Source organism: Vipera ursinii (assembly GCF_947247035.1).
Source record: "Vipera ursinii genome assembly, chromosome: 2".
Lineage (NCBI taxonomy): Eukaryota > Metazoa > Chordata > Lepidosauria > Squamata > Viperidae > Vipera > Vipera ursinii.
In genome coordinates, this window is record NC_139513.1 from 5,215,033 (window position 1) to 5,225,761 (window position 10,729).

The 10,729-nt window shown below is 42.8% G+C and overlaps 1 protein-coding gene across 3 annotated transcripts; it reads right to left on the reverse strand.

Moving 5' to 3' along the window:
* Window positions 1–674: 674 nt before the first annotated feature.
* On the reverse strand, window positions 675–10,479 carry LOC310635877 (uncharacterized protein). Of its 3 annotated transcripts, none has more exons than XM_083355224.1 (4): window positions 10,113–10,479; window positions 5,622–5,741; window positions 5,099–5,216; window positions 675–4,423 (listed from the first exon to the last, which is right to left on the reverse strand). In XM_083355224.1, exons 2-4 carry the CDS (start codon window positions 5,724–5,726, stop codon window positions 2,472–2,474), a joined length of 2,175 nt encoding a protein of 724 aa, XP_083211350.1. In that variant the 5' UTR covers window positions 5,727–5,741; window positions 10,113–10,479; the 3' UTR covers window positions 675–2,471. The 3 variants fall into 3 exon arrangements, with proteins under 3 accessions (XP_083211350.1, XP_083211348.1, XP_083211349.1); XM_083355222.1 differs by lacking the exon at window positions 10,113–10,479 and adding an exon at window positions 7,537–7,965; XM_083355223.1 differs by lacking the exons at window positions 5,622–5,741; window positions 10,113–10,479 and adding an exon at window positions 7,537–7,965.
* Between the last annotated feature and the right edge of the window lie 250 nt (window positions 10,480–10,729).

Below are 10,729 nucleotides of genomic sequence, written 5' to 3' on the forward strand. Positions count from 1 at the left end.
CACATTTCATGTTTTGGATTCAAATTAGGCTTCATGTTGGTGAGACAGCAGAACTGCCATCTCACACGTGCCTTACTTTTTTGCTTCGGTGCCAGTCTGCCATGAAATATAGGGGAGAGAGGAAACCGAAGGGGAGGGGGAAGGAGGATTCTGCTGCTCTGTATGCTAGCAGGAGATAGGAACTCAAGGGCAACTGCCTGAGAAGGAATGTAGCTGCATACCAAGGATGACCATTCCAACAACATCTAGTTTGAACATGATTGGATGATCCAGAGTCGCAACCAGGAGGATCCTGGAAATGGAGGAATTCTACTGCAGAATTTGGTCTGCAAACTTCAGATCGGGCTGTTTTACTGTGTATCACTTGACCTTTAGTAAACTTTAGTAACAGAGTGAGCGCGTTACTTGTCACAGCTTCTGCCAACCTAGCAGTTCAAAAGCATATAAAAATGCAAGCAGAAAAATAGGGACCACTATGGTGGGAAGGTAACAGCGTTACGTGCGCCTTTGGCGTCTAGTCATGCCAGCCACATGACCATGGAGACGTCCTTGGAAAAGCGCTGGCTCTTTGGCTTTGAAACGGAGATGAGCACCGGCCCCTAGAGTCAGAAACAACTAGCACCCATGTGCGGGGGAACCTTTACCTTTATCTTTCTCAACAAATGGGAGTCAAGGTTCATTCTTGCTGAAAGGTTCAAGTCAAGACAGGGTTGACATGTTAGATGTGAGGTATGGCTTTCTACAGAATGAGACAAGCTAGCACTCATCTGTTGAAGGAAAAGTCTTCATCATGGTTCAGTCCAAGGCAGGAATAAACAACATGGCAACTGCTTTGGAAAGAAGGTTGCAGTTTATTGAAGAGGAGAGTGAGACAGAAGGATGGCTTTGAAAAAAAAAGAGTGAGAACATGTAGGGAGTGGGTTTTTATACCCTCTGGGGCTTTTGTTTGGAGTTGTTTCCTGTTCCTGTTTGAGGTTTTGTATTTCCTATGTCATGTATTCTGACCTGAGTCTGAGTGTGCCCTTTGGCATCTGTGGGTTAATCCTATTATGTCCTGTCTTAGAGTTTGGGTGTGGTATGTAGATTTTAAGTATCTGTCTTCTTAATCTTCTAGCTGGGGGCCTCCAAATTTCCTGGATTTACATCTGCATTTTTACAGAGCTGGTTTCTGCTTGGGGGAGGAAAACTTGGGATAATTAAGAAAACTGGGCATGCTTTTTTGCTTCTTTAAGATCCTTTGTGGAAATATATTTTCCTGCCCTTTTAATATTTCCTTCTCTGGGTGCCTGATGTCCCACACATCAATGAAGAAGACCAGAAAAAAACTGACTGAGGAAGATCTGGGGGGGAAAAACTTTGGAGATCTGCTGTATTACACTGGAAACAGGAGCTCGGCTTCCAACAGAGGCCCCTTCCTGGCTACCTATTAAAGAGATGTGTACTGAGCAAACTCCCCCCCCCCCCAAAGTATCAAGAATTGGACAGGACCTAGCAATCATTTTACAGGTACCCCTGGTTATTAAACCAGAACTGGGACTGTTGCGATTTCCAGAAAACATTGCAGACTACAGGAACCATCTGTAGTTCAGTTTGAGATGCAGGCAACACAGAATTGTCCCCAGCAGCCTGCGCCTATGTTCAACAGTGAAGGGACCCAGGGCAGAAAACATCCTGCAGCCAAGAAGGCTCCACACACATTTGCACTACTCAGGTGACCCTGAGGATACAGGTAAACCTCCAAGTGGTCTCAACGACTCTCTAAAAGAATGCAAATGACCAGCTGTCTGCAAGGAGTATAAATCCTTCCACTCCCCACCATCCAGTCAAAGCTGGCCACATGACCATGGAGACACCCTCAGACAAGCGCTGGCTCTTCGGCTTTGAAACAGAGATGAGCACCAGCCCCTAGAGTTGGAAACAACTAGCATGCATGTGCGGGGGAACCTTTACCTTTAAGTAAGCCCTCAGTCCTCCCTTTGCAAATGATAGTGAGGTGGTGATAGGCAGTAAGGAGAAAACTGAACAGCTTAATTCTTATTTTGCATCCCTTTTTCCATATGGGAAGGGAGAAGAAAAATGTAGGTCAAAGTAGGGAAGGGAAGACCTGGCTGCTCTTAATGAATTCAAATATTTGAGACCAAGATTATTCTGAAGCTCCTTCCATGGATTTATATGGTTTTTTATGTGTGCATTTTTTATGAGAATTATGGTGTCCTTCACGAGTCAAGCTCTGTCCGCACTCCCTGCATTTACATGATTTCTCCAGTGTGGATCATCTAATGGTGTTTCCACTGGAGGATTTTCCACTTTGTCCATTTCCTCCCTGCATGGATCCTTTCATGATGAGTAAGATGTTCTTTCCCAGCAAAGCTATATCCACACTCCATGCATTATATGGATTTTCCCCAGTGTGAATTCTTTCATCAGTAAATGTCTTGTGATTGTTAAAGCTTTCTCCACACTACATGCATTTATGGAGATTTCATGTGGATCCTTTTATGAGAATTAAGTGGCCCACTTTGAGTAAAGCTTTTTCCACACTCTGTGCATTTATACGGTCTCTCCCCTGTATGGATTCTTTCATGATTTATAAGAGCACTTTTCTGAGTAAATTGTTTTCCACACTCCATGCACTTGTATGGTCTCTCCCCAGTGTGGATCCTTTTATGATGAATAAGATCTCTCCTCCAGTTAAAGCTTTTTCCACACTCCAAGCATTTATATGGTCTCTCCACTGAATGGGTCTTTTTATGAGAATAAAGATGTCCTGTCCAAGCAAAGCTCTTTCCACATTCTGTGCATTTATATGGTTTTTCCCCTGTGTGAATCCTCTGGTGTCGAGTAAGACATCCTTTCTGAGCAAAACTCTTTCCACACACTTTGCATTTATATGGTTTCTCCCCTGTGTGAATCCTTCTATGAGAAGTAAGATGTCCTTTCCAAACAAAGGTTTTTCCACACTCCATGCATTTATATGGTCTCTCCCCAGTGTGGATCATCTTATGATGAATAAGTTCTGTGTTCCAACAAAAGTTTTTTCCACACTCCATGCATTTATACGGTTTTTCCCCTGTGTGCATCCTTTGGTGTAAAGTAAGGCGCGAGTTGTCCAGAAAGCTCTTTCCACACTCCATGCATTTATATGGTTTCTCTCCTGTGTGAATCCTTATATGAGATTTAAGGTTTCCTTTCTGAGTGAAGCTCTTTCCACACTCCAAGCATTTATATGGTTTGTCTGCTGTATGAAACATTTGATGTCGAGTAAGATCACTGTTGTAAAAAAAGCTCTTTCCACATTGCAGACATTTATATGGTCTGTCCCCCGTGTGAGTCCTTTGATGGGAAATAATATCACCACTCTCAGTGAATCTCTTTCCACACTCCTTGCAACTATATGGTTTTTCAATAGTGTGGATCCTCTGATGGTGAATCAGATTTCGCCTTGTAATGAAGCCCTTTCCACATTCTGTGCATTTATATGGTCTCTCCCCTGTGTGGATCCTTTCATGATTAGTTAGACATCCTTTCCGAGCAAAGCTCTTTTCACACTCCATGCATTTAAATGGTTTCTCCCCAGTGTGGATCCTCTTATGATGAATAAGTTCTGAGTTCCGACGAAAGCTTTTTCCACACTCCATGCATTTATATGGTCTTTCCCCTGTGTGAATCCTTTGGTGGACAATAAGGGACCATTTGTCAATAAAGCTCTTTTCACATTCCATGCATTTATATGGTCTCTCTCCTGTGTGGATCCTTTTATGAGAATTAAGTTTTCCTTTCTGAGTGAAGCTCTTTCCACACTCCAAGCATTTATATGGCTTATCCACTCCATGAAATCTTTGATGTTGAGTAAGATCTCTATTGACAATAAAGCTCTTTCCACACTCCAGGCATTTATATGGTTTGGCTCCTGTGTGAATCCTTTGATGGGAAATAATATCACTACTCTCCATGAATGTTTTTCCAAACTCCTTGCAACTATATGGTTTTTCACTTGTGTGGATCCGCTGATGGCGACTCAGATTACAGTTTGTACTGAAGGCTTTTCCACATTCTGTACATTTATAAGGTCTATCACCTGTGTGGATCCTTTCATGACAAATAAGATGGCCTTTTTGAGTAAAAGTCTTTCCACACTCTATGCATTTATATGGTTTCTTTCCTTTGTGGATCCTCTGATGGTGATAAAGATTACTCTTGTTACTGAAGCTCTTTCCACACTTCAGGCATAGTTTCAACTTTTTGCTTAGACTGAAATCCCTCTCATAGTTTGCAAACCTTTGTGGTTTGTGTTTCTTATCCAGTATTTTATGTAAAGTAAAAGAGAAGCAATGGCTCTTTGCAGACACTGCTCTTTGTAGCGTCAATAACTTTGGCTGCTTGTCATTCCCATTCTCCAGCTCATCAGCATCACCATCGCTTGCTTGGGACAAAAAGAAAAAGAAAGAAAGAAAGAAAGAAAGAAAGAAAGAAAGAAAGAGAGAGAGGGGGGGGGGGAGAGAGAGATTCTCATTAGAATTTATAATGATGGCAAATGGGGGTATCCCCCAGTCAAAAAATATACCCATCTGAGCATTAGGCTAGGTACCAGCCATGTGTCAAATGAGGAGATATTGGGGGGGGGATTTATCCAGGAGACTCTAATCGTATCCAAGGGATTTTTCAACCCAAAAGCTTTGCTGTTGATAGGTCAATCAGTCCAGGAATTTCCATGGAGCATCTAAGGCTTTTCCCAAAGTCATGGTAAGCATTTCTGCCAAGGTCTTAGTTATGTTGCAGAAGAGTTGTTATGGTGACAACCTTGAACAAAATTGCCCAAGAAGTGCCTTGGCTGATCTGTCATCCAGGGTGGCCCTGGTGGTGCAGAATCAAGAGGAAGTGTACGGGCCTCTTTGTGGCCATGGCTCCTCCACTGGATATTAGTTACACACTAAACATTCTGATCCTGAATTTCCTGAGATTTGGAGGGCTTTTAAAGTTCATAGCTAGGTAGAGTTCTGACCACCTTATGCAACTGAATGCAGGTATCGTCCCTGTTTACCTCCCACTGAAAACACCTTTCCCAATGAATGGAACACAAAGCAAAGAGGGTCCTTACCCAGAGTGGCTATATTCCTAGAAACCTCCAGCATGATTTCCTTGCACAAGGCCTTCTGGCCAGAATCTAGCAGTGCCCACTCCTCCTCTGTGAAGTCCACAGCCACTTCCTCAGAGTCCTAAAAAGAAAACAAAAATCTTCTCCAGCAGACAATCGTCTCTTATATTTTCTTATTTCTAAAACAGAAAACACAGCTTCACAAGAGACAATTATAGACTATTTTTTCTAGGACAGACATAGGCCCTACAGTTCTACATAAGTCTTTAGGGCTGAAACATCCCCCTCCATCTCCCCCATGCTGCTTTTGTAAAGACACCAAAACTAGCTTAGAGGCAGCCAAGTTGTAGAATGGCACGCCTTCAACTCTTCCAACCCTTCGTTTGCATCCCAGAACAATCTTGAAAGTTGAATGAGTGAAACTCCCTGGATCATTTTATGGAGACACCATGTTCACCACTCAAAATTTGGTTATCAAAGTAACTCATGAACCAAAAGAAGTCTAAACTTCTTACAAGAAACCTACACTTTCCTGGCAGGGCATCCCCAGTTGGATCCTCCTGAAAGGAAGCTCTTTACAAGGACTGGCTTGATCTCCTCTTCCCTGGAGTTCTGCTGAGATCTCCCTCATGAATGGCTCCTGCAACTGAAAAGAACAGCCAGATTTACGATCCACTTTCAAATAACTGTAACCATATCAATTTGCTTGCCTTACCTTTTTCTTCTCCAATTGTACTTTTCCAACCCAAATCAAAATGTAAGAACTTGAGAACTCCTATTCTGTAGATGGCTGATTTCTGGATAAATGCCAGCCACTTTTGTGAAATACTTCATTGCTTCTTTTTATTTCTTCTTTTCCTGATAATCAGGAGCTGCTTTTTGATCTTCTCCCCTTCACTTGACAAGTGTGGCCTTTCATTCTATGTGGATGTACTTATCCTGTTTTATATTTTGTTACTGAAATATTTTCTTTAGATTTGGGGACTTTTATTTCTAGAGCAAGAGAATTAATCTCTCATTCCATTTGGTGTGGATTTTCTGTGCCCCTTCCAGTGAGGAGACCATCAGCATGGCAGTTCAGAGATTTTGGGATCAAAATTGATATGCTTTTGGTGGTGAAATGGACTCCTTGAAAACATTGTGACTGTCAATAAAAGCAATTTGAATACTTCATTTTTTCTGACCTCAAATTCCTAATCTGGTTTAATTATAAATGTTTTAAAGTTATCTACAATATATAGAAAGAATGAGCTGAACTAGAGAATTTCCATTGCAATGCATGGGAAGGATATCATATCCATCCTTCACATTCTGCCTTCTGCAGTTCAGAAGCACAAATCAGAGTAGGCTCCAAACAAAGATCAAAGTGTAATGAGAAACAACAAATTTAATAATGTACAACTTTCCTCCTAATCTGATTATAGTCTGAGATCTCTTTTATGCTGAGATCTCTTTGATGAAATATAAAAATGGGCCTTTCTCCCAAGATTACCACTTTCATTGAACAAATGCTAAACCTCATCTCAGCAGGGTGCCTGAACTGCAGCCATTTCTTTCCACACTCCAGGCATTTATATGGTTTGGCTCCTGTATCATTGCTTTCCCAAGCAATTGTGCTTACTGGAGCCAAAAGGCTTGAAAAGGAAGGGAAAACAACTCTCCATCTTTTTGCTCCCTAACATGTTTTCAAATAATAGCTAAATTGGATTTGTATATATCTTTCATCTTTTATTTCCTTGTTATCTTTTGGGAGGAGGCTTTGTGGTATTCGAAGCAGAACATCTAGATTCAGTCATATAGCATCAATGTGAACTTTCAAGATTCCTCTTCCCACTATGTATTAAAAATGTAGTGATTGTATGTGTGTATGTATATATACATGCATATATATATATGTATACATATGTGTGTATACACACACACACACATATATGCATGTATATATACATGCACAGAGACATATAAATGTATATGTATGTAGCATGTGCATACGTGTGTTATGTATGTGTATGGCTAGATGGATACTTTCTTTTGAGAACAGGCAACAGAATATCATTTTTAATGTGGGCCAGTGCCCACAGTAAAAAGTAACAATAAAGGTTATTTATTTAACAACTTTTTTGTCATTGCTTGTCGCTTCTTTGTACTAAATTGCAGCTATGTAATACTGTATACTTGTCCTAGTTTCCGGCTTCTTCCAAAAACATAATAATAACTACGAGGGGGGAAAATGTAAGTTTTCAACATCTAATTCCTCCCATGGAATTTTTTACCAGTGTGAAACAGAAGCGTTTGCTTGAAAAAGAAGCAAACTTGAAAATATTAGGAGCTGCTGAAAACCTGGCGCTGATTTCGTCTTCATATCTGTGATTTCTTACTGACAGGCTAAATCTATCAGCGCTCCCCTCCGCCAGGCATCCCTCAGGGTCAACTCGTCTCACCTGCCGGCCTTCTCCGGGGGGCTCCCGGGGGGCGGAGAAGGGCGGCGGGCCGAGCAGGAAGCCCTCGGCCAGGGCCACCGCCTGGGCGCAGCTCTCCGCCCCGCACTCCCACAGCCAGCCCGCCAGCTCCGGGGGCAGCAGGGCCAGCAGCTGCTCCAGCACCACCCGGTCCAGCATCTCGGCTTTGCCGCTCCGCTCGGGCCGCAGCCACCCGCGGCACAGCCGGTGCAGGCGGTTGCAGAGCGCCCGCGGGCCCTCGTCCTCCCGGGGGCAGCAGCTGCGGAAGTGTCGGCGCTCGGCCTCGGAGCTGCGGGGGTCCTCGGGGAGGCCGCTCGTGCCGCGGTCTCCGCTGCCCGCTTGAAGGGCCGCTGCTTCTCCTGCCCCCGGAGACCCCGGGGCCTCCATCCGGCCTCCCGCTTCGGCTCAGCCGGAATGGGAGAAGCTCCCTCTGAGGCGGCCCTCGGTCACGGCGGACCCTCCCCCGCCCGGTTTCAAGGGGGGGGGGCGAGAAGGGGCGGGACTCCGCTTCCTCAGAGCTACTGAGGCGGAGAAAAACAGCTGCGAGTCGCTCCCGCCAAAACTTTCCCCGCCTTCTACCCCCACAGAATCTCGGTCAGAGGGCTGCTTCCTAGAGAGGCAAAACACTATAAGCCCCTTGGTTTACTGCTCTTGGTTAGAGCGCCTCATAAGGCAACTACCTTCTCTCCTGTCCTCTGCTCGGTACCGAGGGCTGGCAAAGATCTTCTGCGCATGTTTTTGTTTTGTTTTGTTTTGTTTTGTTTTTGCGGACAAGGTCCGAGAGTACAGACATTGAGCCAGTAAATTTAATATATTTAATAATAAACATATATGGCGTGAGGGAGAGCGAGGGCAAAGGCGTTCAGCCAGTAAATTTAATAATAAATTAAATAATAAATTATTATTTAATAATAAATTAATAATAAATTTACTGGCCGGATGCCTGCCATTGAGCTCTCTCGCATTATACATGTTTATATAGTTATTAAATACATACTGCACAAGCCAGAAAGAAGACTGAAAATATTTATAGGCCCCTCACATCCTGGACACAAATTGTTTCAACTTCTTCCAAGACAACGCAATAGGGCATTTGCACACCAAAACAACCAGACGCAAGGACAGTTTTTTTCCCCATGCTATCACTGCTAAACAACACTGTCTTATGCCCTTGGATGTCAAACCACCTAGTTGGGCTGTATTACCATTATCCCTCTCATTTTTCGTATTGCCTATTTCCATAGCTTCTTATGACTATAACTTTGTTGTTTGTATCTCATGATTTATGTTGCTTTTTAGTATCCATTATAATTTGTGTTGATTATTTAGTATCCTATGACTGTCACTGATTGTTGTATCTTATGATTTATGATTGTATTTTATGATTACAATCATTTATCATTTGTTGCTTTTATGTACAATTGAGAGCTGATGCACCGGAGAATAATTCCTTCTGCATCCAATCACTTAGTCAATAAAATAATTTCTATTCTATTCTATTCTATTCTATTCTATTCTATTCTATTCTATTCTATTCTATTCTATTCCATTCCATTCCATTCCATTCCATTCCACTCTACTCTAGCAATATATGCTTTAGGGATTCCTTCAGACCAGTTTATTTGTCCTCTTTGTTGTCTATATTTCTGTGGTGACAACTCAGTGAAAGAATCTCCCTTTTTCTATAATCAGCCCTATATCCTTTTCTGTTTTACATCTTATTTCTATTCTGTTGAAGTCTTGACTCTTTCTTCATCTTTTTTGCTTGGTATTTCCTGGCTAATTGATTCTTAATGAGTTGATCTGAATTCAAGGGCTGCACTAGATAAAAAGAAATCAGAAATTGATCCCCTGAAGTAGGTTTGTCCCCCTGGGTGAAATGAAATATGGCACTGCATATTGCTGGCCATGATGTTTAGGTCAGATAGTGAAAAAGGAATACACGGAAGGAGGCTGTGGGACAATTACAAGCCATAAGAGTTTATTAATAAGGTTCCAAGACTATAAGAGTATAAGGAGTTTCTTCCCCAAAAGCTCAAGTGGTGAGGAATAATTGCCTTGACAACTGCTCAAAAAGTCGTCTTTCTGGACTTCCAGAGATGGCCGCCTCAGGGAAAGAGGGAGAGAATGGAGCAGTAGCTACCTCAACATAGTCACTACGCCTGGCAGCTTCTTTGAAGCCTCTTTGAAGCCGCCGCCGAGTGGGAAAGCTTGGCGGAAAGGAGGGGAGCTTTCCAGCTCCATGCCGAAAGTGCAATCTGCACGAAATTGCTGAAGAACCTCCCCGGTGCCGGTGTGGTGAATGGATGCCTGCTATGGCCTCCAGAGGCTGCTGCTATACTGTGTGAGGAAGCCTTATTCATCCCAGCTTAAACGTAAAATTGTGCTGAGATTTGGCGTCCTGACTCAAGCCAAATCAACAAGGTAGTGGAGTTTATAACTACTTTCCAACCCCGAAGCCCGCTCAGAGTGAAGTGGCAGAGAGACTGTGTGGCAGTTTTAAGATTAATACCATCTTTGGACTAAGAGGGTTTTTTGCGATCAGATTTCAATCCTACCTTAAGATTGGTGACTTTGATGATCTGGAACTACTGCTGTTTGGGAAAGTGATTCTCCACGGACTCTATGTGCCTTGCTTCCTTTTTGATTTGACTTTAATGTTTCCTGTCCCGTAGGACGCCATTGCAGAAGCTGTCATCCTTGCTTTGTGTGTAAGAGGAATTGGAGGAGCTGGTGTCTGCTGCCATCTAGTGACCAGTTTAGAACTTTGCCTAGTAGAGTGATTTTTGCTAGAAGGTGGTAAGACTGTTTAAAATTATTTGGTGCTGTATGATTACCTGGAAGGACTTTTTAGGGATATCCAAAATGGCTACTACAACCACTACTTTGAAGAAGAAGGCACTCACGACTTCCTTAGTTCCACCTCCAGCTACTACTTCCACGGCACTATGACGATTGTCAGAGGACATGACTACTCCTGGTAAACCTGTGACTTCGTCACAGAATACGCAAGATATGCTCCAAGCTATACAAGAGACGCTGATCAAGAATCAAGAGTCAACATCAAAGTTTCTGGAAGAGCTAAATAAAAAGGTTGAAACGCTAACTAATGAAACACGGCAGTTTCATGCAAAATTTGAGGAAGTTCAAAATACCCTATCTAATCACGAGGAAC

What these genes read in the sequence shown, in the direction of transcription:
- LOC310635877 (XM_083355222.1), bottom strand. Translation starts at nt 7,941, where the DNA reads ATGGAGGCCCCGGGGTCTCCGGGGGCAGGAGAAGCAGCGGCCCTTCAA. An exon ending in CCCCCGGAGAAGGCCGGCAG is followed by an intron (nt 5,742 to 7,536) that starts GTGAGACGAGTT and finishes TGTTCTTTTCAG; the next exon opens with TTGCAGGAGCCATTCATGAG. An exon ending in GGATGCCCTGCCAGGAAAGT is followed by an intron (nt 5,217 to 5,621) that starts GTAGGTTTCTTG and finishes TTTTCTTTTTAG; the next exon opens with GACTCTGAGGAAGTGGCTGT.